General features: G+C 49.8%; 10 protein-coding genes across 10 annotated transcripts; 5 read left to right on the forward strand and 5 right to left on the reverse strand.

The window, feature by feature from the left end:
- Positions 1-609: 609 nt before the first annotated feature.
- On the forward strand, positions 610-3,292 carry FPRO_14290 (uncharacterized protein; the record flags this gene model as incomplete). Its single annotated transcript, XM_031219298.1, has 6 exons — positions 610-1,169; positions 1,216-1,548; positions 1,598-1,763; positions 1,908-2,194; positions 2,245-2,799; positions 2,857-3,292. The coding sequence occupies 6 exons, from the start codon at positions 610-612 to the stop codon at positions 3,290-3,292; spliced, it is 2,337 nt and encodes a 778-aa protein (XP_031085071.1).
- A 936-nt stretch (positions 3,293-4,228) lies between these two features.
- Positions 4,229-6,907, forward strand: FPRO_14291 (uncharacterized protein; the record flags this gene model as incomplete). Its single annotated transcript, XM_031219299.1, has 9 exons — positions 4,229-4,313; positions 4,365-4,657; positions 4,708-4,979; positions 5,033-5,223; positions 5,282-5,538; positions 5,597-5,920; positions 5,968-6,150; positions 6,203-6,787; positions 6,842-6,907. The coding sequence occupies 9 exons, from the start codon at positions 4,229-4,231 to the stop codon at positions 6,905-6,907; spliced, it is 2,256 nt and encodes a 751-aa protein (XP_031085072.1).
- A 648-nt stretch (positions 6,908-7,555) lies between these two features.
- Positions 7,556-9,741, forward strand: FPRO_14292 (uncharacterized protein; the record flags this gene model as incomplete). The annotated part of the gene is made up of 7 exons (XM_031219300.1): positions 7,556-8,067; positions 8,120-8,298; positions 8,354-8,763; positions 8,810-8,995; positions 9,043-9,180; positions 9,229-9,359; positions 9,408-9,741. The coding sequence occupies 7 exons, from the start codon at positions 7,556-7,558 to the stop codon at positions 9,739-9,741; spliced, it is 1,890 nt and encodes a 629-aa protein (XP_031085073.1).
- A 335-nt stretch (positions 9,742-10,076) lies between these two features.
- FPRO_14293 (uncharacterized protein) lies at positions 10,077-10,423 on the forward strand (the record flags this gene model as incomplete). The annotated part of the gene is made up of 2 exons (XM_031219301.1): positions 10,077-10,110; positions 10,170-10,423. 2 exons carry the CDS (start codon positions 10,077-10,079, stop codon positions 10,421-10,423), a joined length of 288 nt encoding a protein of 95 aa, XP_031085074.1.
- Positions 10,424-10,462: 39 nt separating this feature from the next.
- FPRO_14294 (uncharacterized protein) lies at positions 10,463-11,615 on the reverse strand (the record flags this gene model as incomplete). Its single annotated transcript, XM_031219302.1, has 3 exons — positions 10,463-10,918; positions 10,966-11,298; positions 11,352-11,615. The coding sequence occupies 3 exons, from the start codon at positions 11,613-11,615 to the stop codon at positions 10,463-10,465; spliced, it is 1,053 nt and encodes a 350-aa protein (XP_031085075.1).
- Positions 11,616-13,556: 1,941 nt separating this feature from the next.
- FPRO_14295 (putative PTR2-Di-and tripeptide permease) lies at positions 13,557-15,412 on the reverse strand (the record flags this gene model as incomplete). Its single annotated transcript, XM_031219304.1, has 2 exons — positions 13,557-15,321; positions 15,381-15,412. The coding sequence occupies 2 exons, from the start codon at positions 15,410-15,412 to the stop codon at positions 13,557-13,559; spliced, it is 1,797 nt and encodes a 598-aa protein (XP_031085076.1).
- A 2,450-nt stretch (positions 15,413-17,862) lies between these two features.
- FPRO_14296 (uncharacterized protein) lies at positions 17,863-19,651 on the reverse strand (the record flags this gene model as incomplete). Its single annotated transcript, XM_031219305.1, has 2 exons — positions 17,863-18,805; positions 18,870-19,651. The coding sequence occupies 2 exons, from the start codon at positions 19,649-19,651 to the stop codon at positions 17,863-17,865; spliced, it is 1,725 nt and encodes a 574-aa protein (XP_031085077.1).
- Positions 19,652-20,161: 510 nt separating this feature from the next.
- Positions 20,162-22,282, forward strand: FPRO_14297 (uncharacterized protein; the record flags this gene model as incomplete). Its single annotated transcript, XM_031219306.1, has 6 exons — positions 20,162-20,586; positions 20,635-20,842; positions 20,896-20,912; positions 20,967-21,069; positions 21,121-22,046; positions 22,096-22,282. The coding sequence occupies 6 exons, from the start codon at positions 20,162-20,164 to the stop codon at positions 22,280-22,282; spliced, it is 1,866 nt and encodes a 621-aa protein (XP_031085078.1).
- A 159-nt stretch (positions 22,283-22,441) lies between these two features.
- On the reverse strand, positions 22,442-23,667 carry FPRO_14298 (uncharacterized protein; the record flags this gene model as incomplete). The annotated part of the gene is made up of 3 exons (XM_031219307.1): positions 22,442-23,018; positions 23,070-23,262; positions 23,316-23,667. 3 exons carry the CDS (start codon positions 23,665-23,667, stop codon positions 22,442-22,444), a joined length of 1,122 nt encoding a protein of 373 aa, XP_031085079.1.
- Positions 23,668-24,552: 885 nt separating this feature from the next.
- On the reverse strand, positions 24,553-26,385 carry FPRO_14299 (uncharacterized protein; the record flags this gene model as incomplete). The annotated part of the gene is made up of 5 exons (XM_031219308.1): positions 24,553-25,101; positions 25,225-25,413; positions 25,851-25,968; positions 26,017-26,139; positions 26,192-26,385. The coding sequence occupies 5 exons, from the start codon at positions 26,383-26,385 to the stop codon at positions 24,553-24,555; spliced, it is 1,173 nt and encodes a 390-aa protein (XP_031085080.1).
- Positions 26,386-27,801: the final 1,416 nt, after the last annotated feature.

Consider the following 27,801-nt stretch of genomic DNA (forward strand, 5'->3'; position numbering starts at 1 on the left):
CTGGCTTTTAAGCCAAAAGCAATATATTACCTAGGCCACAGTAAGGGCGACGAATACTTTGCCCGTATGTGTTTATTGGTGTTCTTTACCTTGATGCCGTGGGGGCTGGCGCCTCTTCTAACCCCTCAACCTTATCAGAGTAGATCACTCCAGAAACCATTTTCCAATGGCGTTAATTAGGAAAAGCCTGATATTTCGGGGCTGTATTCCGAATTTCTCCTTGCTTGTTCCGGATATGCTTCCTTGAGCGGTAGCTGAAAGGAACCAAAATTCGCATCACACGTTGGCGCATCTTTATTGGAGGTGAGGGTTGCTGTCGTCGAATTCTCGCACTGTACGCACCGCGATTTTTGTTTATAATTTGGGCTTTATCGTGACGGTTGAGGGGCCTGTACCTTGCTCGATGACGGCCCAACCCCGCCATAGATGGCGCGTTTTGGTGGATGCCCAAGTCCGGAACACTGTACCTAACGTATTGATACTGTGAGTCGAGGCTGGTCTACGTGCTTTTTTAAATACGCCATCAGAAACCTTGCGAGACGCGTTTTCCTACAGTTGAACTTCGACCTACGATTCAAGCTCAGTCATCAGATCTAACATCTTTTCACAATGTTCAAGCCCCTGGAATCGGATCCGCCCCTTATCGACAAAGGCGATCCAGAGCGTCTATCACCAGCCGCACTTCGCCTCGCAGACGACCAACCTGATGAGTTTGTTATATACCTTCGTCGCGTCTGGGACACAAACAGACGGCAACTCCTCGATTCGGCCAAGTTGTTGCATCAACTGAGGCAGGTCAAGGTCTCTTGTCACGACCAACGTCTTCATCCCCTTTCTGAGGCATGGGTTCCTACAGAAAATATCATCAGTATTTGGTCACTACTCCTTTTGCCTGAGGAACGCTTCCGTTTCCTTATACTTAAAGACCAGAAACTGAAACACGTGGATCATTCCTCATGGAACTTCCTCAGGGAGATCGGTTGCCAATACGAAGCCGGCGACCAATTCCTCACTGATCTTCTGCTTACTATCAAGAAAACATGGCCAACAAATGTCAAAGATCCGGGACATGTCCTTGGGATCTACGCCTACTTCCTTCGTCGCCTGAATCGTACGCAGCCATACCCGGATGGCACCTATTACAAACTTCTATCCGACGACAAACTTTGGTAAGGGTGTACTCACTGTTGTATCAGTCATATTCTGACCTTGTAGGGACAATTTCAATGCTTGCGAACTTCTCCTCTATAAGGGCGAATGGATAAAACCCAGTTCATGCTTTCTCCGTGCGCCAGATTATGTGCGTTCGAAGAGAGTCCTCACGCTAGCAGCTGGAACTGACGCAACCCCCCTTGAAACACTGGCGATACGTCATTTCTATCAACTGGTTCTCTGTATTCCGAACTTTCCTGACACCTGGGCTGCCATCATCGATGAGCTGAGAGGTCTCCAGCGTTCCACCGGTCAAACATCTATTCAACAAGTGACTGAACTTTATCGTGCTTTGAATGAGCTCCAGTTATCGGAACCAGAGAGAGTCACCATACGGTTAGTATGTCGCGATCTCACAAACCAGTTTGCTGACTTGGAGCAATAGGAAACTATTCCTGCAGCACAGCTTGATCGCCATCGAGCAGGGTAGCGTCATCGCGTGGCAAACTCATCTCACATATATTTGGTCGCCGCTCCACAAAATTAGGAACTTGGCCGAGTTGAGTAGACCATATCCATATCTGAAGGACTTCTTCGTGGGCCTCCTCAAGGTTGAAGAGGCTACGGAGAAAACCGTCTTGTCACGCATGTCTTACTGGATACCAGAATTCGAGATTCGAGACCTTTTCAGCCTTCTCAATGGCCTGATTGCAACGTCCAAAATATGAATGAAACCTGACAAACTCTTGACCCAGCGAATATTTCTTGGAAAATGGAACGGCGAAAAATACCGCTTTGTTGGTTCCACGGAAGAGTTCTTTATTCCTGATGATGAGGAGTTTGCGAACACATTCATGGACAAGCTCCCTCTCCTTGACATAACCGCGGAAGAGATCGCGCTTCTAGATACGCTGTTCACGTGGCTGGGTTTCAAGGATCGCTACTTGTCAAAGCTTGTCTACCGCATGTGCTATTCTCCCCCAGCTGCACAGAAGCAGAAGATTGAATGGGATATAGCGCAGAGGGCGGAAGGCATTCTTCGGTAAGTTTCATAACCTCTGAATTACTGGACGGGGCTAATATGTCAGCCAGAATCGCCCTTCATTGCGGTAGCCCCCGAACAACAACAGATGTGGACAAGGGGACACTTCTGAACATCTTGAAGAAGGGCGAAATGCTTGCGGTCGAAGGCATGCAGTCTGAGAAAGTTGTGCTTACCCGTCAAAAGGGTTCCAAGTGCCTGGGCACTGGGCCCAATCACAAACACGGATTGACGGCTCCGAGCACCCATCCTAAGCTCGCTATTGCCGTGGATGAAGCAGGAAATGCCATGGATAGACTCATCTTACACGTCTCATCTGAAAAGGAAGAGCGAGATCTAGCACTCTTTACGTCACTCCCGCGCTGCTTGATGAAATGGCTCATGGCAGATCCGAAAACTCAACAATGGGGAATGGAAACTTTGTTGGGTGTGAGTCTCTTGAAGAGTGTACTGACTGCTCCACCAAACGTCATTGATGCCATACTCACACGCGAGGGAGTTGGACGTGTTCGAGTGACTGAGGTCAATCGGACGATGACGCGTCAAGAGGTCGCTCCTCAGAACACAGCATCAAACGAGCCTGCTGATCAGCCATCCCAGTCTAGGTATGATTGCAATCCGTACTTAAACGTACTATTTGAGTTTGAAGCTCACAGCAACAGATCCGAGGACGCACCACCAGCCAACACTCCCACAGAGACATCGGAGAAAGCGCTTGCAAAGCAGCCGGCAACCCCAGTCAGATCCAGCCAACAACCACAATCAGCTGCAGGCCCCAGCAGCGCAAGGGGATCACAAGAGACGACACCCCAAGCAGAACAGCTTCAGTCAACCTCAGGGGGACACGCCGAACCCTCGTCCAGTAACATAAAGACGCCGTTAAAGGACGATCCAGTTCTTAGCGGGAAAGAGGACGTATACAAACCCCGATACGCGTCTATAAGCCAGAGGCCCAAACTCAAACCCAGATTACGAAAGCGGCCTGGCTCACCATCATCCAGCCCACCAGCGACTTCGCCCTCGAGTCAAATCCCAGATGATGTAATTCGTGGAATAGAGAGACTGAGGATTGCAGACACATCTGAGGTGACTCTTTAGTCGCCCAAACTTATTCCGGTGGCGTAGAAGAAAGATGGGTGGAGTTACTACCGCGTGGAGGAGGTTCAGCTGTGTTATCAGTGGTTATGCTTAATTGTTTATTTGCTTTGTCAGCTGTGCCATATCGTTGTACTAAGTTCAGCTCGGGAGGATGGGTTACAAGGCTAGATCCAAGCAGAAATCAAGGCCCAGTTGAGATTTTGACCTTCGTTGCATCCGCTTACTTGGCAAGCTGGTTGGAACTCATACAATTGATGCGGTGCACTCACCACGCGACCCAGACCGCGTGGACGGCCGATCCTGGTCGATTGATAAAGCATCCTTGAACTTCAGGGTCCTGCTACAACGCAAGACATTGTGCCAAGAAACCGTTACTCGATATGCTTATTCTATTTGATGGACCGTAAAATTGGTAATGCTTGAATAATGATGGTTATCATGCCATGTAAAAATTTCTCGAGGCAGTGCCGCGTAGTTTCTCGGCAAACGTGCCGAGTACCGTGATAGTGGCTCCTAGCCTTGCTACAGCTGAGAATAGCTGAGGAGCATGAAATTTGATGGGATAATGTCAGCTCTCTACTAGTAATGCTTGGTAAAAGAATCTCGTGGCGCCAATTTTTTTTAATTCTTTTAAAAGATAATCTGATAAGGGGAACAGACAATTTCAAGATTCTTAGAGTAATTTAGTTGTTGATGAGCGAGCTTCAGTACTTAGAGATACTGAGGTATCTCGGCATACGGCACGCCAAGGACCACAGAATTAACTCATGCCAACATGACTATTTTTTGCAGTGGAGTCCTCGCCAAGGTCGCCGAACCGACTTTGCCGTCGTGACGGCTTGGCAGATCTTGTTATAAGATAATTCTTAATCATTTTCATCTTATCTGATCCGACTTGATGTGATCATCGTGAGCTCTGCACCCGAGAATCTCGACATGACTGCGTCCGTTGAGAAAGGTCTTGCTGAGGCAGAAGTGGCCGCTCCGAACGAGGGCCTGGTCCGACCAGAGACATCTTCAGGTTCGTTGCCGGCTTGTACTTCCGCAAGTTTCGTATGCTCATGAATCAAAGGCGAATCTGTTGGAGAAGTCCTGTCAGCGGCTGGCGTGGGCTTCAAGGATGATGATCCAACTCTACCATGCCTCACCCTTCGCATGTGGACAATCGGCATTGCCTTTTGTCTTGTAGGCAGTGGCGTGAACACTCTGTACACCCTCAGATTCCCATCCATCAGTCTTTCGCAGTCTGCAATCCAGTTCCTCGCTTATCCTGTCGGCAAGGCATGGGAGTATGCGATACCGGACTTGGGGTTCACCTTGTTCGGCAAGCGACATAGCCTGAACCCTGGACCCTTTAACCATAAGGTATTTGCCCCCTTGAACCCCCAAAGAGACACTCACTAAGCCTGGCTCAGGAGAACATGCTTATCTACATCTTGGCCAACCTTAGCTTCTTGACCCGATTGAGCGCCGATGTCCTCACCGAACAGCGCGTCTTCTATGGCCTCAAGGCAGGATGGGGTTTCGAGATCCTCGCAACACTCACATCCATCCTGTTTGGTTTTGCTCTGTCAGGCTTGACTAGATCAGTAGTCGTTGAACCGAAAAGCCTCGTTTGGCCAGGCGTGCTCGGAAACACGGCTCTCAACGCAGCCTTGCATACACCGCGCAAGGAGGTGATCGCTGGGTGAGAACTTTTCTCAGCGCTTTCAGAGGCGGGGTTCGCTAACATTTCTGCAGCAAGATATCTCGTTACCACTTCTTTATCCTCGCCTTCGTTGCTTCTTTCTGTTGGTATTGGTTCCCTGATTTCATCTTCCCTGCCTTGGGATACTTTACATGGATCTGCTGGATCGCCCCCAAGAACCCTGTCGTCAACCAGGTGTTTGGCATGAAGAGTGGACTGGGGTTGTTGCCCTTCACCTTCGACTGTATGTGCTCGCCGTTCTATGATTCGATGCTTCGGTCGCTAACAAGCTGTCTCTTCAGGGAGTCAGATCGCATACATCGGATCACCACTTGTTGTCCCAGTCTGGGCTATCCTCAACGTTCTCGCCTCGCTTGTCTTCTGGATCTACATCATTAGCCCGGCACTCTACTACTCGAACACCTGGTTCTCGGCCCACCTGCCGCTACAAAGCAATTCGATCTTCGACAATACCGGAGAAGTCTTCAATGTCTCGAAGGTTGTCAATAAGAAAGATGGCTTCACCTTTGATCATGATCTGTATGCGCAGTACTCTGATGTCAGTCTCGTCCCATCACGCCCCCCAGAGATGAGAGTTGCTAATGCCCTCCCCCCAGATTTATCTCCCAGTAACATATGCGCTCAACACTTTCGGCTTGTCGTTCGCCACCATCTCGTCTCTCTTTGTCTGGATCTTTCTCGAGAAGCGCCGGGATTTAGTGAGGACATTCCGCGACGCATGCAAATCATTGACGTCGACGAACACTTCCACCCGCGACAGACTACAGCCCCAATATGATGCAGTTCCGCTTTGGTGGTACATGACCGCTGCCCTTGTAGCATTGGGCATCGGTGTCTTTACCTATGAGTACTACCCTGTTCAGCTGCGTTGGTACGGCGTGATTTTCGGTATGGTAGTATCTTCTGTCTTCTTCATCCCTGTGAGTACCAGATCCTCCATTCATAGGCATTCTCCTGACTTTTGAAGCTCGCTTGGGTGTATGCTACGAGCAACATCAAGATCCAGATCGATATCTTCTGTCGTATCATCGCTGGTTACGTCTGGGAAGGCAAGGTCCTGGCCAACATCTGGTTCTTCAACGTTGGATACATCTCGGGTATCAAGGGTCTTGCTTTCTCACAAGACCTGAAGCTTGGCATTTACTGCGGTGTAAGTGGTCCTTGTCTAAACGCTACTGATACCTCAAGCTGACGTATTTCAGATCCCTCCCCGAAGCCTCTTCCTGGTTCAAGTAGTCGGCCTTATTGTCGGAACTCTTGGTCAAGTGTCTGTCCTCAACTGGGCACTCGGAAACATCCCCAACGTCTGCAATGCCAAGCTTGCTCCGAACGGTTTCACTTGTCCCTTCTCTCGAACTCATTTCAACACAAGCATGGTCTGGGGCGCCCTCGGTCCCCGTCGTTTCTTCGAGTCAGGTGCCCTCTACAGGCCCTTGCTCTGGTTCTTCCTGGTCGGAGCTCTTCTTCCTGTCGTCGTGTACCTCCTTCGAACCAAGGCCTTCCCTCATGTCAATTGGCTGAAGAAGATACACGTTCCGCTGTTCCTGGGTGGCTTGAACTATATCCCGCCTGCATCCGGTGTCAACTATGGCAGCTGGGCTTTGTTTGGTCTGTTATTTGGCGCTCTTATCAAGAAGCGCAAGGCAAGCTGGTGGCATCGATTCAATTTTGTTCTGAGCTCCGCTCTGGATTGCTCTGTCGCTATCGCTGGCATCGTCATCTTTTTCGCCATTTTCTACACTGGCGCCGCGGATAATTTCAGCTGGTGGGGAACCAACGTGTACAAGGTCAGTTGATGAGTCTCGTCGAGATGTGCTGTCGTCTAATGGTGTATGTAACAGGATACCTGCGATTGGAAGAGTTGTCCTTACAAAGCGTTAGCGAAAGGGCAGACCTTTGGACCTTAGGTAGTGGCCTGCGAGGACAATGAGCCCGGACCTTTTGCATCCGATCATACATTGACTTTTTGAATGAGAAGTTTGAAAACAAGTTTAAAAGTAATAAAGCATGCTTGTAACCTTGTTTGCTGGAGCCAAACGGCGCGACGTCTAGGTACCTAGGTAGTCTTCCACTTCTTTCATGCGCTGATTGTGCTTTGGTTACAGAGGATCCGTGCCCCTGTAACAACCAGGCACCAGCGGGCACCTTGTGATGCGCACAAAGCCTCCTGTAAAATGGTGATCAGACACGCTAATACTGGATTAAGACTCCCAATACCACATCGGCAAAGTTAATCTTGGTAGTTAAACAAGCAAAGCCTCATCCTTCGGGGTTTATTCCACCTGCCCGAAGCAAATTACAGGGAAATCGTGCAGATTTTCTAATGCAGTAGGGATAATAACGTGTGATGATCAGCATTGATGCGGGGGAAGGGGGGGAATAACATGATGATCCCCTGGAGCTCTTCCTTAAGCGCTGACGATGTAGACGTCATAAGGTTCACACAAACTCAACGTGGTATGCAGGCGGGGAACACGGAATGGCATGCTGAGGCAGTACAAGAGCTCCTTCATCCTCATGCGCAATTTCACTCATCGCAACCATCGCTTTTCAAAATGTTCTGGTCAAATGCTGTCCCCTTTGCGGGGCTTTGCTCTCTGTTTCTCGACGTCGCTGCAGCGCAGACAAAATACGAGGTTCAAAAACCTCCACTTGACACCGACTGGACTTACAAGGTCGGCACCAATCCTTGGCCGGAACATCCGCGGCCGCAGCTCAAACGCGATGCTTGGAAGAGCCTGAACGGAATCTGGACATGGAGAGGCGATGGCGATCTCAGCAACCCGCCCAAAGCAGGCCCTCTTGATCGTGAAGTGCTGGTCCCAGCTTGCATCGAGAGCGCTCTGTCAGGACTGCAGGTCCTTGACGAGCGTGAGTTCTGGTACCAGCGGTCCTTCGAGGTATCGAATGACTGGAAGGGCCAGACCGTTCTGCTTCACTTCGAGGCCGTCGACTACAACTCAACCGTCTTTGTCAACGGGAAAGAAAAGACGACGCACATTGGGGGCTACGACCGCTTCTCTGTCGACGTGACGGAGGACATCAAGTTCGGAGAGTCGAATGAGCTGTAAGTCCAGGATTGAGCTTCCAAGCCGAAACACGCTCTAACATCTTGCCAGGCTCGTCTTTGTCAGCGACCCGACAGACGATCAAGTTATCCCCATTGGCAAACAGACCTTGCGGCCGAGTCACATCTTCTACCGCTCATGCTCAGGCATCTGGCAACAAGTCTGGCTTGAGGCCGTACCGAAAGATTACATCACCGATTTTGACCTCGCTGCGGGTGCAGATGGTGAAGGTCAGTAACTCTGAATCCCCGGTGTTTCATCAGACCGCTGAACATTCTATTCTAGTTACCGTAACAGTCCACACATCTCAAGAGTCCGGTAAGTCCGCCAAAGTGGTGATCGAAGGCAGCGATGGCACGGAACTGGCCTCCCACGAAGGAACGACCGATGAAGAGTTCACCTTCACCGCCAAGTCGCCAAAACTATGGTGGCCCGACTCCCCAACGCTTTACAACATCACCGTAACACTCGACAGCGGAGACAAAGTACAAAGTTACACCGGCTTTCGAACCATATCCAAAGGTAAAGTTGAGAACGTCACACGACCGCTCCTCAACGGCGAGTTCGTGTTCCAATTTGGAACTCTTGACCAAGGTTTCTGGCCCGATGGATTGTACACTCCACCTAACAGGGAGGCCATGGTCTCTGATTTGAAGCTCCTGAAGAAGTTTGGCTTCAACATGGTTCGCAAACACGTCAGTATAGCCTTGTGATTTCAATTTCTCCTACTGACTTGAGAAGATCAAATACGAGCCTCATCTGTTTTACCAAGCATGCGACGAGCTTGGCCTGTTGGTTATCCAAGATATGCCCAGTCTCCCTGCAGACGGCAATCGCAAACCCAACGACGCGGAGCAAGCCGAGTTTCAACGACAGTTCGAGATTCTTGTAAAACAACACAAGAGCTACACTTCAATCGTCACATGGGTATGAACAGAGACTGGCCAGGATGGTTTGCTTGCTAACTATGAAAGGTTATCTACAACGAGGGCTGGGGTCAGCGAGACGGTTCTCCTGAGAAGAGCCTGACTGAGCTGGTTCGAAAGCTTGACAAGTCGAGACTCATCAACTCTATCAGCGGATGGAATGACCACGGATTTGGCGACTTCCACGTAGGTCACCTCAAGACCTCATCCAACACTTCACTGACTCGTTTTTAGGACAATCACAATTATGCTGCACCTCAATGCGGCACGCCATTCTACTCGCAGCCCAAGACTCCATACGATCCTGAGCGCATCGGCATTGCAGGCGAGTACGGTGGCATCGGTCACAACGTCTCGATAGACCAGTAAGTTCAGATCACCGTGTTCAACTTCACCACTAACTGCTCTTGCAGCCTTTGGAACGTCAAACAAGCCATCGATAGCATCCCAGAGACATACGAAATCAACGAGGACCTCGATTCATACAATTACCGATCCGGCGTCTTATTCCGAGACATTCGTGAGCAAACTCAGCGCTTCGCTTGCAGCGGTGCCGTGTATACCCAAACGAGTGATGTTGAAGGCGAGGTGAATGGTTTGATCACGTATGATCGTCGTTTCGTGAGGCCAGATGTTGAGAAATGGCAGAGTGAGATTGCCAGTGTATACAAGGCTGCAACTTCTCGAGGTGGGCGTGAGTCTGCTGATAATGGGAAGAGAGTAGCTGGGTCATTGTTGGACTTGTAGTGTTTTAGTGACAACTGTCAACTTTACCATCAATCATGCTTCAATATTGCAGATTAAGATCTCCTTTGCATTGACTTCGTAACAACCGTTGTTCTTTCACAACGTACCATTCAGTAGCAAACAATTCTTGCCAGCAATGCCGAGATCTCGTTGCATTGAAAAGAGGCCAATGCGGATTAGTCAACAAAGTGGCGGGCAATCTTTCTCGCCACCGCTGCCTGCTGGGACACGTCACCTGCTTCAATCATTCATCTCCATCGAACCGGAGTGACTTAAAGCAGAAACTACATATCCCAAACCAAGACTACAAAACCATCAGTTTGAAAGGTCCAGCAATGTCGAACAATCACAACGAAAAGTTGACAGCGGGTAACAAATCCAAAACGCAAGATCTCTCTCTTTTGTCCATATCGCTGACTTCAACCCAGCGTCGAACCCAGACATTGAGGACGAATGGCAGATTGTAGACAAGGAAGACACTCAACCTGATGGCATGGGAAAGGATGAGAAGAAGGAATTGGTCCAGGAGAAACCTTCTGACAGATCTGAGAAGAGTCTTGCGGAAGAGCAGAGAGAATTAGTAAAGGCAAGATGGGAAGGCATGCAGCCGCAGAGGGGAGGCGTGTATCCTGACAGAGAAGTCAAGACACCAAGCTATCCCCAGTTCACTGGAAACTGGTAAAATGATCCTTAGCGAATGTATCTGGACGCTACATAAAGTCTATTCAAAAAGGTTCTTCGTCCATGTATGTGCGTTCCTGGTTGACCAAACTGGCGAAGATGGAGTGACCTGTTGTAAATGCTCCAGAGCCTCCCGAACCTTATCTTTATCTACCGGCTGGCCATCCCAATAATCGTGCATGGCCCCAATAAGATATAGCTCGTCACCTATCTCTGGCCAGTCTACCGATGACTTGACGCCGCCAATTGGTTTGGTTGGTTGGACGGTTCGCTCGTACTTGTCACGGAATATGTGATATCGGGTTATGGTATCCCAGTTATGCCACCGCCAACGATTCTCTGATGTCGCTCGAAATGGGAGAGGACTTCGAGATGGAGCAGGCTCCTCTGTGTCACCTAGAAGGAAGTCGACGAATCTCTTGAACTGGTCCGTTGTAAGGGGGAATAGAGTAAAGGGCCCTACTCGTCGACTTGCATGTAGGTACAGCTCATTACACTATCCAAATGTTAGCGCACGTCTGACCAGCTTGTGGTTCACTCTACCTCTGATTCTGATTCTCCACGGTCAAAGACGAAGACCCCACCGAATATCTTTGCTTCAGCCCAGTATCCAACGGTATCAGCATCCCCGTTCGGATACCGCTCAACCGCGACATAGAAGCTATGACAGAAAGCTGTCGGGTGTCGATACCCATCCCATCGACGAGTATCGCGTGGTGAGTCTATCCATTTTTGATAGTCTTGATGTGTATGGTTGAAGCCACCCTGTTGGTACAAGTATACCGCAATCTGGTGAATGGACACGGCCAACAGCTCAAACAATCGTAAGTGGAATGATCGTGAATCGATCGTGGTCTCTTCAAAAGCGAGTAGTAACTGACACAGGATATCAGGCGAGCCACTCTAGGGGACCAATTAAGAGAGCTTACCGGTAAGTGAAACTTCAATCTTGTGGGAGGATAATCAAAACGTAGTTGACGAGCTTTTCCGATCATTCCTGGGCACACTTCCAAGTGTTGAGTAGCGGGATGACCATCCTGCGGCCAGTGGAAATCTTGATATGACCCAATTGTAGGAAGTCCATCAATGATCTCCGCAAACGTCATTTCCGCTACGCCAGTTTCCATCACTCTCATCAGGGCTTGCACGAATGCTTGACGATGCCGTGTTCCCATTGCATCAATTGTAGCCATGTTCGCTGTATCGTCAAGCATCTCCGCTGTAGACTGTTGGTGGGACGAGGGGGTGGAATGACTTGAAAATTCTACCCCTAGATCTGACTGTACATGGATGTCAAAGAAATGGCGATGCGGAGGGAAATTCCCAGCTTAGGCTGAACGTAGCGGACTTCAACCTGAGGCAGGCCAAAGAATCAGGGACGGATGAGCGTCCAGGGGTACAAGGATTCACATCAAATCATACGGCACCAATTACTAATCATTCTTGGTCTAGATATCAACAAGTCAACAGAAGGTGATCGAGTTCCCCCGTCCTTAGGACCAAGCGCAGGGAGATGCAACAAGCCAAATCATTGTTCTGAGTCACAGAGGGATTCAGGCAGACGTGGTGTAGATTCCGCTAGCCTCTCGACAAATTGCTTGCGTCGAATTGTGTGAAGTCGGAAATTTGTTTGGTCCCTGTGGCCAACGCGGTGAATAAGAGTGAGAGTCGTTGTTTGCTTGAGTGTCAACATGGACGAGAACTTCAAACTCAATACTCATCCACCCAGCTACCCTTATATCTCAATTTGACTCTGTACATCCTCAGCAAAGGGCAGTGGTGCAGTGGTATCTCACCTAAAACCTACAAACCTTCTAAACTCCGAACCTAAAATCCTAAAACTCTCTCCCTGCACCCTCCCTTTGTTTTTTGAGGCCATAGGTTCGATTTCATGCTCCAAATCACTTTTCACGGGTTCCAAGGCTGCACCCCTTTTGCAGCCAAAGTGTTTCGACTTCTTCGACAATGGCATCCCAGAATTTCACCGAGCCAGAGTTGTGAAACTTGTTTTTGACGGAACCGCAGCTACGTCTGCGGAGCAGCCCTGATCCACTGTATATGTTCGACACGGAGCAAAAATGCATGTGTAGACAAATCATCTTCTCATATTGGAACTGTGTCCTGTCGCGGAAGTCGGCTTCTCATTGAGCTCATGAGTACGAAGGACGTGATTTGGATGTCGGGAAACCATTCTCGGAATTCAAGTTCGCGAAGGCAAGGCGTAGTCTAGAATTTGCATTAGTTCAGCAAGAAAACAGAGCCTCGCACGTGGATTATGATCTCAAGTTGTACTGACAGAAGGCCCTTGGCCCCATTCTTTAGAGTAGACCTCCGCCTGCTTGTCCCTGTTCATCTTTGTTGAGTATATGCATCAGAAAGCCAAGCCATTGAACAAATCCACGTGGGTTGATAACCGGAATCTGTCCAGCTTGATATCCCCTGAATATGGGATCAGTAGCCCGCTTGCCACAGTTGGCAAAGGATCAAGTCGAATACGTCAATAAAGGGGGTAAGATGGAAGGGGGGACTCTGCTAAGTTGGCGAGGAGTTCCTGATGAGGACCAAGTGAGTTTGCGTTGAGATTCTGATGCAGTTAACGCGTCAAGCTATAGCAGTAGGAAGCCATAGGCTGTAATGAAGTAGTAAATTCCCTGGCAGAGCCGGCTGCAGCAAACCAAGCGTGTGCTATCGTGCGTGGCTGGACATTGACGCGGAAACATGGTGGGAAATGACACTTGCACCTGGCCAGTGACTAGACAGTGTCGTATCCTTTTGGTCAGGGCCAAACCCATGACTGATTGTCACCCTACTTAAGCCCGAATTGTTCAACACTTTCCCAGGGCGGGGTGAGACGAGGCTGGCCTCAGGGCAACACACATTCCGTTTGGCTCGTTCGTTAAAGACTTACTAACCTCATAGGTACACCCCCTTAGCTAGCCGATGATGTCTCCCCTGCCCGCTTTTTTTGAAGGTCTCAGATTCGAACGGGGCGTGCACCGCGTGACAAAATAACGCGAACCTTTTTTCTTTGTGGGATTTGGCACTTCACAACTACACGCTGCACGCATAACACGATTATTTGAAATAATATGTCCAATGACACTATTTAGCTAAAATACAGCCTTTACAAATCATTACTGGTGGTCCACAGTCTTGGGCTCAATGCCGTTGTGGGTAAGAGTTGGCTCATCCCTGTCCAGATCATACATGGCATCTTCTTGAGCATCATAGTGTCGGAAGATAGCATAAAAGATGCAGCCAGTGACGAAAGAAGAGACACCAACGCCAGTGTAGAGCCACAAGAAGTTGGGGTCCTTGGCCTCGGAAACAAGAGCCTCGGCGATGGCAGATCCAAAAGCATTGGTAAAGAGGTAGATAGACTGCACGAAGGACTTCATGCTGGGAGGAGCCTTGGTGTAGGCATACTCGAGACCAGTAACGGAGATGAAAATCTCAGAAATACCGATGAAGATGTAGGCGGGTGTCTGGATGGCGATGTGCACGTTGTTAGGAAGCGTGGTGTCACCGTCTTTACCGGCAGCACATTCGCCGGGGTGCTCGTAACAAGGTCCAGCAGAGTAGATGATGTGCTGAACGATAGCAGCGTAGGCAAGACAGAGAGCAGCGAGCCAGAAACCAATAGTGATTCGTGCAATGGGTCGAAGCTCAATACCAGCTCGGCGAAGGATGGGATACAAGACCTTCTCGATGAGAGGAGTGAAAACCAAAATGGAGATGGGATCGAAGTTTTGCATCAGATCGTTGGGAACACCGTGACCTTGCATCTGACCAGCCTGGGTAACGAAGTTGGTGGAGAACTGTCCGTAGCAAACCCAGAAGATGGGGTAGAAGATGAAGACCTTGCAGGCGCGGAGAGCACGCTTAAGCTCGTCGACAAAGTGGTCGTTCCAGGGGACAACCTTGGTCTTCCCATTGGCCTCGCGCCACGAGGGCTTGGCGGCATCGGTGTTGCGTGCGGCAATCATCATACCAAGAGCCTTGAAGGCATCAGTGATAACGGAACCCTGGGGAGGGCGGTTGACAAAGGTCTTTCGGCGGAGAACCAGAGTGACGATACCGACGTTGAACATGCAGAAACACATGAGGTAGGCGGTCCAGAAACCCTTGTACTTCTCCATGAAGGGGGTAGCGAGCAGTGAAAGGGCACCGACGTTGATGCACCAATAGAAGATCATGTAGATGCGCTGGTAGGTGATAGCAGGGTCGATGACAACGCGCTCGCCGTTCTTCTCGGTTCGGATAGCCATCCTGCGTCGCTGGTACTGATCGGCAATGAGAGGCGCAATGTTGGATTTGATACCACCGGTTCCGAGACCAATAACGATGATAGCAACGATGTATCCAGCCTTTCCAGCACCATGTTCCATAGCAACAGGTAGTGATGTAGTCCAAAGGATGATGAGACCAACCCAGTAGAAACCGCAGAAGACCAAGATAGTCCTATACTTTCCGAGGTACTGATCGGCGATGATGGCACCGAGAATGGGAGTCACGTAGCAGAACCATTGGAAGAAGAGGTTGAGACCAGTAGCAGCCTGGTGGCCCATTCCAAGACCCTTGGCACCATCTGCGCCTGTCGGGCTGTTGGAGATGTAGTTCTGGAAAAGACCCTGAGCACCATAGTAGGTGAATCGTTCCGTCAACTCAACAACGGCGATGAGGAAGGCTGAAGCAGGGAGGTTCTCTCCTACACGTCGAAGAGTCGCCTTCTCATGATCATTGGGCTCCTCGCCATCGGGAGTGGTGCCAAACTCAGGATCAGAAGCATAGTGTTGCTTGTCGAGAGACTTCTTCTCATCAATAGAAGGGGCGATATAGCCACCGGCGAGATCAGTCTTCTTCTCGGCGGGCACGCGTTCACCTAACTCCTCGTGGAGCCTGGATTGCATGAGATTAGCAAGGGTACGAAATAAGCTTGAATAGAGTTTGCGACATACTCGGCGGCCAAATCCTCGTGATTCTGGGCCATGTTGCAGACGACGTCGATGAGACTCGATGAACTGGAAAAGTTTTCACTGTCACGGATGCAACAAGGGACAAGGCGAGGTCGATTGATGATGAAAGGGAGGAGAGGATGGGAGCAAACGAAGAGTAATAAAAATACCAAGATCTGGAGACGTTTAATAAATATTCTGTCATGGAAACACAGTCGACTCCATATTGTACGCCACGAGATGCCACACCTCGACCGAAGCCATGCCCGTTGCTGTAAAACATCCGACCATCAGAGTAAGGAACCTTTGTAACGGCCCGGATATGGTTATGGAGCATCAAGCAACGGGCAACTCAAAGGTGGCCAATGGCTCTGACCGTGTGGCGTGCTCCGAGTGCTTCTGCAAAATTTCGAGAAACATGGGCCATGTCTAAAATGCCGAAGATCCGAGTCATCCCCTGTCTCGTACGAGCGACGGTGACACCTCAAGTGGAGGCTCCGGCCGCAAAGAAAAGCACCCCACAGAAACAGCCGAGTCTAGTGGCGCGAGGGAATTGTCCGGATTTGTGATCCATTCAATTCTCTGCCAGAATTAACCGTGACTGTCATTATCGCGATGTCGCTCTCCGGACACGGCGAGTCCGCTTGTATGACTCTTTTATATATTACACGATCACGTTATACTTGTCGATATCGCAAAGCCAAGGGATGATCTTGTGTTGTACCGTGTGATATCGAAGGATCAACAGAACTTCACTTATCATTAAAGATCGGCATAAACTCGTATCAAGCTTACCACAACAGGTAAAGACCAATTTCTTCCAAACACCCACAGGCTAAATGAAAAAAAGTTCCGCGGCAACTTCTCTCCCAAGCGCGTGGTAACGTAACAATCGCAGTGCCCGTCCGCGACTAACGTTAAAGGGAGAGGGAGAATCAGAACCCTGAATCCACCCGCCACTGATAATACTGTAGCACGTACGGACGGGCCAATCGACGAGACAAAGGGCGCGCGAGTCGGGAATGACGGCTGGCTATCTCAGGCACCGTCAGTAATCTTTACCCAACAGGAAGGTCATTACTCAATCATTCAGGGCCTCCCCGCAAATCATCTGTGCAAGGTTTATCTCAGACAAGAAGCTCGTCCAAACAGCGCGCTACAAATTGTCATATGACGTACAACCCTCAAGTAAGAACGTGAGCCCATTCCCTTTAGAGGAAACTCGACGAGTGAAATAGGGTTATCGAGAGCGTCAGTTGATTTGATAAAACCGTGATAATGTGCTAGCCAGCTTCTCGATACGGAATGATATGGTCTTTTGTGATATTGGCTACCTATTGGCCTTGGCCTTGTTGTCGCAGGATTGGCTTCAAAAGTTCATCAATCATGATGGGTAAGCGACATGGTGCATCACATCGCATCTTATCTCCGGTCATTCCCATGGCCAAGCCGGCAGCAACCGCCATTTTCCCTTGGCGATTTCTTCCCTTTTTTGTGCCGCATTTCGCCTCAGCTGATTTTCAATTGCCATCTTGTCTCCTGATGGTGTCGCTATCGCCATCTCAACTTGTAACGTTGTCAAACTCCAGGCGGCGACACCACTATTACCTAAAATCAAGAGATCGTCGCGACGCCGCTTATCTCCTAACCCCATTCTCCATTCCTGTCAACTGTACCCCATGTTTTCCTCATCTCCATCTCCATTTCTCAACGGAGGGAGGCCTGAGGCTAATGCATGGGGTAGCAGTTCACTGTGTGTCAAGAAAATCAAGGAAGACGGCCGATTGCAACCCCCCATGTCTAGTAAGCTTCAGAGGCTGCATGGAGGCCAATCACGCCCCTCGCCGTATTTCCGTGAACGCGTTGTTTTTTCCTGGGGTTTCACGGGGTTCAGCTGGATGGTGGCGGGCTAGCACAGTTTTGGTTGTTGAAGAGAGAGCCTCAACGAGCCTTGAAAAACCGTAAAACCGTAAGACCGTATTTTGTTACCGAGGTGCCGAGGTTGGGAAAGAGTTTTAAGAATGAGATTATGGAGGGCGGGATCTAAAAGTCAAAATAGCCGCGTTCGAGGTTGACGAAAATGGTCGTATTCAGGGTAGGTTGGGTTGGTTGCAGATGATACCTTGTGCTGAGTACAGTCAGCAATGGCGATACCTCGTTACGAGTCGTTACGAGGCCTCTAACTCAATTCAAGAGACAACGGCTCTCTTTTGGTCGTTTTTAGATTGTACTAGATATCTCATAGTAGTCGCATCGCTGTAAATAGCATTTTTGGCGTTCGCGACGGTTACTTTGCAGCATCTGCTCGAAGTTTATTAGGCACGCCACATTCGTGATCCTATCTGATGTCACCTGCAAACTATGAGCGTGATGAGCTTTTCGTATCACGGCAAATTCCTGCAGTAATTGAGAGCGCGATACATTGAAATAACGATTGAAGATATATTTTTAGAGTTTGACATGTCGGTGTAAGACACCGGTTCAGTTAAGACAAGTTCAACACGTCTTTCAGCACACCTAACGCCCCAAAGAGCTCATTGTCATGATACCGCCTCGCCACCACCTGCAGGTTGACAGGCGCACCCCTAAAATCACCCTCCTCCCACAAATCTCTAACATGTCGACAAGCATCGCTTAGCGGAACATAGCCCGTATCGTAAACTTTCCCAGATTCAGCCCTAATTGGCGTGGGAATAACCGCTCCCGGGTAGTCGACAAGGTTGTAGAGCGAGGTGTAGGTCCAGTAGAAGGCCGTGTCGTGCGCACACGCTGGCCCGACGAACGACGGGCCGATAATGACATCCACGTCTTGGTCACTCCAGCTTTTGGCAAAAGCAAGCCAGAAATCGTTTCGCTCTTTGTGGACGGCTGTGAGATCTACGGCGGTGTGCATGCCCAGGGGCTCTGCGTCTCTGCAGATCCATTCTGTAAGAGGGTGAAGAGGTTCTCCGGATGAGATTATGCCGTTTTTGGTGAGATGGCCGCCGTCGGGCCAGTAGAGTCTTCGGACTTGCTTCCATGCTTCTCCTGCGCCGAAGATTTTGAACTCTTTTAATTCGATGAGGTTGGCAAACTTGCTGTCGGACAGAAGGCTTCTGGCCCACGAAATTGCCCTCTTCACTGGCGGTTGAGGCTCGATAAAGCCATCGTTGCTGATGATGCCGACCTTGAGGCGCCGATTGAATCGTGTTTCAAGACCGATCCACGGGATCGGAACGATGTTGGGATCCGAAAGATAGGGCTTCGAAGAAAGGACACATTTCATGAAAAGGTCCATATCTCTCAAGGAGCGACACATAGGTCCAGTCGACAGAGGGATGTTCAGCACAGCTGGAGGCGGAGCGCCTTTGATGTACCCCCTTGTCGGCAAGACATTCGATGTGGTTTTGAAGCCATAGATACCACAAAAGGCAGATGGGCCACGGATACTTCCACCAATATCAGTCCCGATCCCCAAGATCGAGCCTTTCATCGCAAGCAGCGCAGATTCACCTCCTGTCGAACCACCAGCAGACAGATGAATGTTGAAAGGGTTCAGGACTCTTCCCCAGTGGGAAATCACTCTCGAGATGCATCAGAGATTGAGGCTGGTTGGTTTTGCAGTAAATGATGGCACCTTGGGCACGCAAGATCGACACGATGTCGGCATCTTGGTCGTCGTCGCTAATGCTGATGAAACAGCCTTGAGAGGAAGAGGTTCCGGCAACTTGGATGTGATCTTTGATGCTGATTGGCAAACCATGCATGGGGCCCATAGGCCTCCCATGAGACTCGAAATGTGCATCGAGCTTTTGAGCTTGTTCGATGGCCTCGTCCATGAACCATTGTGTCAGGCAGCATGTGAGCTGATGCGCAATGATTGAACGTTTGCAGAATGCCCGTGCAACGGCTATAGCAGTGTGTTTTCGACGTGCAATTGCCTCAATAAGGCCGACTGCATCATAAGTCTCAGTGATAGTGATCTCTTCTGGCGATAAAATGCCACAGGTTGATGGGATCGAGGTGACATCTGTTGGAGGGTTCAGTATAACCTCCAACGGCAGCCGCAGCTCATCCGGGACCTTTTCTGCAAATACTTCAAGCAAAGCAGCCCTCTTCTCTTCGAACTCAGGAGTGCCGAGAGGTACGGGCTTTACCTGTACAACAGGAAGCCCTGGAAGCATCTCTGGGGCCAAGGGTCTAGATTCGAGGGACTGCAAGCTGTGGGTGGTAACACTTGAGGAGTCTTTGGAAGACCCTGATGGGGGGACTGAAGAAGAAGAGGCAAAACTCATGGCAGAAGGATGTGTTTGTGTGATAGCAAATTTGCCAGGAAAGCATGGCGAGAAGGACAATGAGGAGGTGGTGCAGTTGTGATGATCCAGCTGATATATGTCAAGTCTTGGCCCAGGAGTTCTCGAACCTCGGGCTCCTTGGTCTTTGGTCGATGCCCTATTCTTCAGCTGTTTGCACTGCTGATTGCCCAGCAAATGTAAAGCTCGGACCATGGGTCAAAACAAACTCCAGTCGACAGCTGTCTTGCAAGCTAGTCGTTGGCGCACGATACCATTCACTTCTGACCACCCAGACAACCCAATCCGACACAAACATCCTCAAAATTCCCATTGTTGAGATCCAACTGTATCAGACCGATCAACCTTGGCTTCCAGGAGCTTCAGGTGACCAGTTGGAATAATCTGCGAGACGTCCACCAACATGTCCCAAGGACCCTTCGTGTCGTAGAACAATCCTTAGCGGCGTTTCCATTGTTCTTCTAGCTTCGACCACCAACAGCAACAGCAACCATGTCCGACCTAATATACCTACCAGGCAGTGAACGCCGTATCGCACCGCTGCTATTGCTGATCCCCCCGTCTTCTTCTGGTGACACAGATGCGGGGATTGAGCATATAAGACGTCGCGTAGAGCCTCCCCGTCCATTGGTACCCGAATTGAACAAGGTTTACGACCCTCCCCTCAGGCCACCTTCTTGTTGTTCACTTCGATTGCCTTCGCCCGAACCGACACAGCACAAGATGGTGACCTCGGTAGTGGAACCTCCCATTCCTGGGACTATCTATCTTGTTGACCTCAATCGCAATCTCCGTGTTCGTCATGCAGGCGGTGGTGACGGCGACATCGTCCTTGATCCTGTGCCAAGTGACGACCCAGAGGATCCTCTCAATTGGACTCCTCGTCGCAAAGTTCTTGCGTTGATATGTCAGAACCTGTGAGTCCCTCTTCTCTCCATGCGTGTCTCCTTTGTTGACTTATAAAGGTATACCTGGTTCACAGGCATGTCTGTTGCCACTGTTTACTCAGTCCTTGTCCCCCTCGCGCAGCAGTCCAAGGTCTCAATCAAGACGCTCAATGAAGGAACCGGATATATGTACCTTCTTTTGGGTTGGGGTTTGTTGTTTTGGCAACCCTTCTCGCTGCGGTATGGCAAGCGTTTGACCTACATCTTGTCTGTCCTCGGAGCCATTGTAAGTCAATCTCTATGCATTCACCACGACTGTTTGCTAACAGCTGTTATCAGGGCACAAGTGTTTGGAGGTAATCCTTCTCAGTGATGCGATACTGGTGTATGACCTTACTAACTGGTCGCAGCGCATACGTCTCAAGCAACGGAGAATGGATCGCCAAATGCATCATCCAGGGCTTCTTCATCGCCCCAATTGAAGCCCTGCCTGAGATTTCGATTACTGACATCGTAAGTATTGTCTCAGGGTATTATTACAAGCTTGCGACTGACTCTGTCCAGTACTTCACTCATCAACGTGGAACCTACATGGGTATCTACGCTCTCGCTCTGGCCGGCAGCAACTACTTCGCGCCGGTCATCTGTGGCTTTATCGCCGAGTATCAAGGCTGGCAATGGGTGTTCTACTGGCCCGCTATTTTCCTCTCATTCGTCTTCGTGTTTCTATTTTTCGTCATGGAAGAAACCAATTACAATCGTGCCGTACGACGCGCTGACCATCTGCCAACCAGTCCATCCCGACTGAGCGATGAGAACAACGGCAAAGCTGAAGGAAAGGCAGCCGACACTGGAAGATCTGAGGTCAGGGAAGCCGATGAGGCGAACGTCCAATATGCCAAACCGAGAACGTACTGGCAGAAGTCGTCGCTTTGGCAACCTACACCAAGCCAGAGTATGGCTCGTCACGCTGGACGCTCGCTTCAGTACCTCGGTTGGCCTGTCATCTTTTTCGCTGGCTTCTCGTACGGGTCGTACCTAATCTGGTTCAACGTACTCAATGCGACGGCATCCATCATCCTGTCAGGCCCCGGGTATGGCTTCAAGCCGTCAATGGTTGGACTGAGCTACCTCTCATGCTGTCTCGGTACCATCATCGCTGCCATTCTCGCAGGACGATTGAGCGATTGTCTTACTATCAAACTTGCACGTCGCAACAATGGTATCATGGAAGCTGAGCATCGTTTGTGGCCGCTGGCGATTTGTGTCATTGGCGTTCCGGCATCCTTGATCCTCTGGGGCGTTGGCGCGCAGCACGGCGCTCACTGGTTCGGCCTCATTTTCGCCATGTGCACCTTGTCAGTGACGAGTGTCATGGGGCTCATCATCAGTATAAATTATTTGATTGATAGCTACTATGAACTCAGCGGTGATGCGATGGTTACGATTATTTTGGTTCGCAACACGATGTCTTTTGCCATTAGTTATGGGTAAGTTTCCTTTTCGACGATGAGATCTGCAGCCACTAACAGCCAACAGCATCACGCCTTGGATCACCAACATGGGTTATCAGAATTGCTTCATCTCAGCTGCGTTCATCGCTTTGGCCGCTTGTTCCGCTTGTTTCGTCATGATCAAGTTTGGTAAATTGCTCCGACAGCAAAGCGCCGCCCGTTATAAAGAATTGGTCGATGACGACAAGAGGGTCGCAGGAATTGCTACATGATGGAGGGTTTGGCAACGCGCACAATTGAACAACGAGAATTGGCCGTATATACGATTACTCAATTATGTGTAATTAGTTTTGTCGTGAATAATGATTCGTATAATCTAGTTCCCAATGCCCGCTAAGCAATCTTGATGTCAACCAAATAGATGCGTCCATTTACAACATGGCGGCAGCGGCCAGGATAGCAGCAGCAAGAGCTCCAATACTGGCCCTGGTCCTAGCACCGATATTACCGGAGTCGCCAGTTTCGCTCGCTGAAGCACCCGTCGCCGTGGAAGTCTTGTCACCGCTGCCGCCCTTTCCACCGCTTCCACTTCCACTTCCGCTACCGCTTCCGCTTCCACCACTGCCCGAGCCTCCAGAGCCAGCGCTTGACTTGACGCCACTCTCGTTTCCAACACGAACGTTGTTCACAGTCAGAGGCGATGGCTTGTCGCCGCACTTTTGCGTGACCTGCACCTCGGGCTTATCCGAAGACTGGATGCCGCTACTGGTAACGTCCTGGAACTGGCCATTGTTGGTATAGAGCGGCTCCTCATAGACGTTCTGCCCGTCAGCCTGGATCTGCAGTGTACAATCGGTCTTTTCGGCTCGTCGTCGGAGTTTCGCGCTGCTTGGCTCGCCGACGAGGATCGATGCGACAATGTAGATGAGCTCGTCCGTGTTCAATTCATCGTCGCTGTCGACGGCGACGCTGAAGGTTGCTTGGCCGTTGGCGGGGGCGCTCAATTTACTGGGGCGAAAGTTAGTGGAGTTAGGCGACAGGGAAGCTTTGGGGACTTACATGGCGTCCTTGCCATCAACCTTGACGAGTTGAGCGTTTTCGCCAATTGTAGCGTTCTTGAGATCGACTTCGACTACGGTGCCTGTGCTTGTAGGGGCAGAGCTGGATGTAGCTGTCGCAGTGGCTGTGTCGGTCGAGTCATCGTCGTCGGTCTCGGACGCTGTAGCTGTCGCATCGGCATCTGTGGCAGTAGCTTCAGTCACTGTTAGCTTGCGTGACTGCAAAGATCATCGGCTTTCGTCTCACCATCCGCTGTCGCTGTACCTTCAGCTGTGGAGGCGTCCTCGTCGTCATCGCTCGCCGTCGCGGTGGGTTGTTCGTCGCCCGAAGCTTGGGAAGCTTCATTTGATGGCTCAACAGCAGTTGGCTCAGGGCCATTTGTGGCAGATGGAACGCTATCCGCATCTGTCGGTTGTGCATCTCCGTCATCGCCAGCATCTGAGGGTTGGTCTTGAGCAGGATTTGAGGGCTCAGCAGCAGGCGCTGATGGTTCTGGTTGAGCGATGGCCGAAGGCTCTGCGTCTTGATCAGGAATGACTGTTTGAGCCAGGCCGTTTACTGCCAAAAGGCCAAGGATGAGACTGCCAGCGAAACGCATGTCGACGGTTATTGGCGGATGTAACCTTAACGTCCGTGTCGTGTTCAAGATATCTTCAACCTCAACTTCTTGCAAAGGGTCAAGGAGTATCGTGAGAGATCTGCAGAAAATGAGGATTCCAGCTCGAGCTGAAAGAAGCTTGTTTATTATACCTGAGCTAAGCTCCCTCCCTTGATTTCTGAACCTTGCTGCTGGTTCAGGTGGTGGCACTGTCGGTGGCTTTGCTGGTCCAGACCATCGGAGCCCTGCAGCTGGGCTGTTAGGCCAGCCACTCAGGCGCCAGCTTTACCATCTGGGGGCTGTGTTTAGCGCTAGAAACAACTGTCGTGTACAGAAATAGCTTCAGCTTCGTCAGTGCACCACGGGAGACCCGACGTGTCTCCAGCTCTATACGAGAGCTGTCAGCAATAAAACCAGTTGTCATTCCACTTAAAAATCACGATGAACCCTGGAGATTTTATGATCATTTGTGCTTGCAGGTTAAGCTTAAATGTTCCAATGTCGACTACCGAAATTATGCCTTGCTTCATGTTGAGAATAGCTTCAATAGTTCACGCCACAAGAGGCCGCCGCGAGACCAGCTGAAGAGCTAAGCATTTTAGTTATTCATGGCACATTCCGTTCTTATTTCAGCCCTAGCACCCAACTTAGCAGCCAATGTATGTCACTGATCGAAAATTGACGATTGCGGCTGAGCAGTCATGCCTTTTCGTTGCCCAGCCAAGATTGTTATCCCATTCAATTGGAGTTCGGTAACGGGATAAGCCATGTATGTTTCGGTATCTTCCGACAAAATGGCAATTCTATTTTCCGATGGCAGGCAGTACTGTGACTCTGGTTACTCTCGTGAAGACCGTCTCCGAGGACCTGTGCTGGATTGAAGGCTTAAGATACATCTTCAGATGATAATTCTTTCAGCCCTAGATCGTGGTCCGACATGATCTGGGGCGGGCAACGCGGCCTCGTCTTCGCCTCCTCCAGCCTTCTCCTTGTTTCATCCCTCTTCGATTCAATCAACTTCCTCTGTTCTTCCGTCTGAATGAGGGGCGGAGGCAACAAACCCTTGTCGGGATGATACCATTGCTCCTTGGGTGTGTTTCTGCCATCGACACCACAAAAATCGATCTCATTCTCAGGGCGGAAAGGCAGACGGTCAAGAAGCGCCTTGATCAAATGAAGCGATAAAGGGACAGCATCGTGAACATCGCGGTCGGGGCCCAGCGAGCGCAGAATGCCATCTTTGCCGAGGGAGAAGACCCCGTTGTAGGAGGGATGGTGCTCCAATCTTCCCCAAATATCGCTGAGCTCAGCTTGGTGTTTGCTGATGGCTACCCATTGAGCTCTGCGACTAGTATCGGAGTCCTGGGCTTGTACTTGGGCATCGCACTGGGTCGAAGGCATGCTGAGAATGCAGAGTTTTCTGAGTCTAGGGATCTAATGAAAGAAGTTTAAGAAATTAACTGTAAACAAACAGTTGGTTTAGATATTGAAATGTGGTTTGCTGGGTCAGATTCTGTACACGATGGATGTCGAATCATGTACCACTTTTCAACTTACTTCTCCAAAGGTCGCTTCAAGGACTTTGGTGCCATCCTCAGTTGCAGGGTTAGTGCCATTCTCTGGGGTCAGATGCATGGGTATGAACAGGAGTTCTCGGTCAGCGAACGAATCAGATCGATGCCAGGCCAAGTCAGCATGAAGATGTCGTCCGTCGTCTCGGATTTCAGAGTGAACGCAGTTACCGTTCTTCAAGTTCGCATTAGCTACATATGACCTGATGGACAACTCTTGAGGCTCTCGATGGTCGTTACGAAGCTACTTTAGAATTAAAAGTAAACGAAGGAAGTCACAGCAATGGCTGATTCTCAGTTCACAAGCAAAACCTTGAGTAAGGAAGTCAATGGTCTGACTTGCATGGCGCCTCTGGAAAGTCCGAATGGATTAAAAGCGAAAAGAAAGTGCAGAGTTCTATGGACGAGGCCATATACCTAAACAGAGAAGGAATATCGGCCAAGACTCATTGCATGCACCAGATACAATAGTTTCAACAAAGCCACGCAACAAGTGCATTAAAAAATGACAACGTACTTTGTAGACAACGGCTGACTTGAACAGTATGGTTCATAGCTTGGAAGGTCATCGCTGATCCTCTGAGAAAAGTGTGAGCCGTTCTATGTGCATACCGGAGCACTATTAGGTTTGGCAACACTGTTGCTTGGGTTCGTCTGGCTGCAACCATTCGCAAAACCTAGAGCAGTATCATCGACAGCAGCATTGTAAGCAGCTCCGCAGTTGGGGTCACTATCGAGGTTAACATCAACTCTCTACCCTTTTAAAAAGAAAACTTACCTAGCACCTCCGGAAGCGGAGTTGAAGTACGAGCAGATATCGTGGGAGAAGCAATCCTGTGTATAGACGTTGCCAATAGCAGTGCCGCTGCACCCGGCTCCACATCTTCCGTTACAAGAGTAACTGTTCGAATCAGCATTATGTCTTTACAGAAGAGGGTAGCTGCAAAACTCACTCTCCTGACCCGGAAGGATTGGCACCATAGTTGCTACCAACAACGCCCGTAAAAGTACACTTCTTCCCAGCACTATTGGTCCACGAGGCAGTGGCTGTTTGGCCAACTTTGAGACATGTAATGGCTCGCTTCTCCAAAGTTGGCGAGGCGATGGACAAGTTGGCAAGAAGCAGGACGACAAGAGAACCGAGCATGATGGGCAGATGATTAAGAACAAGATACTGTACAAAAGGCTTGATTTACTGATGACTATCTTAATAACAATTCTTTTATACAAAATTATAGTCATATCGCTCATTTTGGTAGTATATTCTGTCATCGGAGGTGTATCTTGTTCTGGAAAGAGCGGAGATAATTTCGGAGAATCGCCTCTTGGCCATTGGTTCGAAATGCAAACGTGACTACGACCGTCCTAACAAGAGCTCAGCTTAAGCTTTTACAGATCTATTTCAAGTACTCAAGGCCGTATATAGAACAATAGTAGCTATGCGTCCCGGAGAAAAGTTCGGCGTCGCTACGGGTATCACGAGTGTAACCCCAACCCCTCGGTATTTCGGATAGAGCTTGTCTGTAACCACAAAGGGACAACCACAGAGTACTCCAACACAGTCTTCCCTCGTTACTTGGCCGCTGAAGGTGCGGCATTTGGGTACGGAGGTGTCTCCAATCATATGCGAAGCCATTCGCCGGATATCTTGCCATGTCCTTGAGACATGTCTGGGACACGACATCAATTCGAGATCTGGACTCCGGGTAAATCAAGTAACAACTACGGAGTAAACACCTCATGTATGACGTCTATGATTCTGAGATACCAAGATTGTGAGACACGGGATCACGAAAAAGCACTCATTCGGACCCTGGCTATTGCCACAATAGACATTCAAGATCTCAAGCGTGTAGATCATTGTTTGAGACAGACCTGAAGCTACATGCCCTCATGGAGGAAGAGAACTTCAGATCTCTGGGAAAATACATCGGGGCTAGTTCTTACTGAATCCATATTGGATTTACTTAAATCTCCTAATCTAGTTCTCTTCTCTTCTCTAGATTCCTTGATAGGCCCATCACGGGAATGATCATCCTTACTTCCTCCGCGAAGACCCGCATCCGTGCCGTGCGGGTTCGCGTTCGCCCATTACGTGGTCGTCCGGGGAGCCGGAGTGTTTTTGATTTCGAAGCTGAACTGAGATCTGTCTTGAAAATTGGTCGATCAATCAGCCTTCGGCAGATTATGGCTATTCACGGCAATGAGCTTGCTGAGCTGTAACTTTCCGCAGGGAAGTCTTGTGTTGGCGAAGCAAGGGACATGTCTAAGATGGGGAAGAGATCTTAAGACATGAATTAGGTCTTAGATTGGCATTTTTGCGGCTGGGGAACTTGCTATCAGACCAACAACAAACCTTCCTGGAAACGGAAAACCTGGCTATAGGCTCAGCACGGCACGTTAAGTCAGTCAGCAGTGTTGTTATTCAACCCCGTAAGTTGACCTTGCAATACGCGAACTGACACGTACGTTCAAGCTTTCGGAATCTTCACGGGTTCTGGTGATGGAATGGCGGGAGGTGGACACCGAACCAACACCCCCTCTCGGTTTCATCTGAGTCAAC

Source organism: Fusarium proliferatum (assembly GCF_900067095.1).
Source record: "Fusarium proliferatum ET1 genome assembly, contig: FPRO_scaffold008, whole genome shotgun sequence".
Taxonomy (NCBI): domain Eukaryota; kingdom Fungi; phylum Ascomycota; class Sordariomycetes; order Hypocreales; family Nectriaceae; genus Fusarium; species Fusarium proliferatum.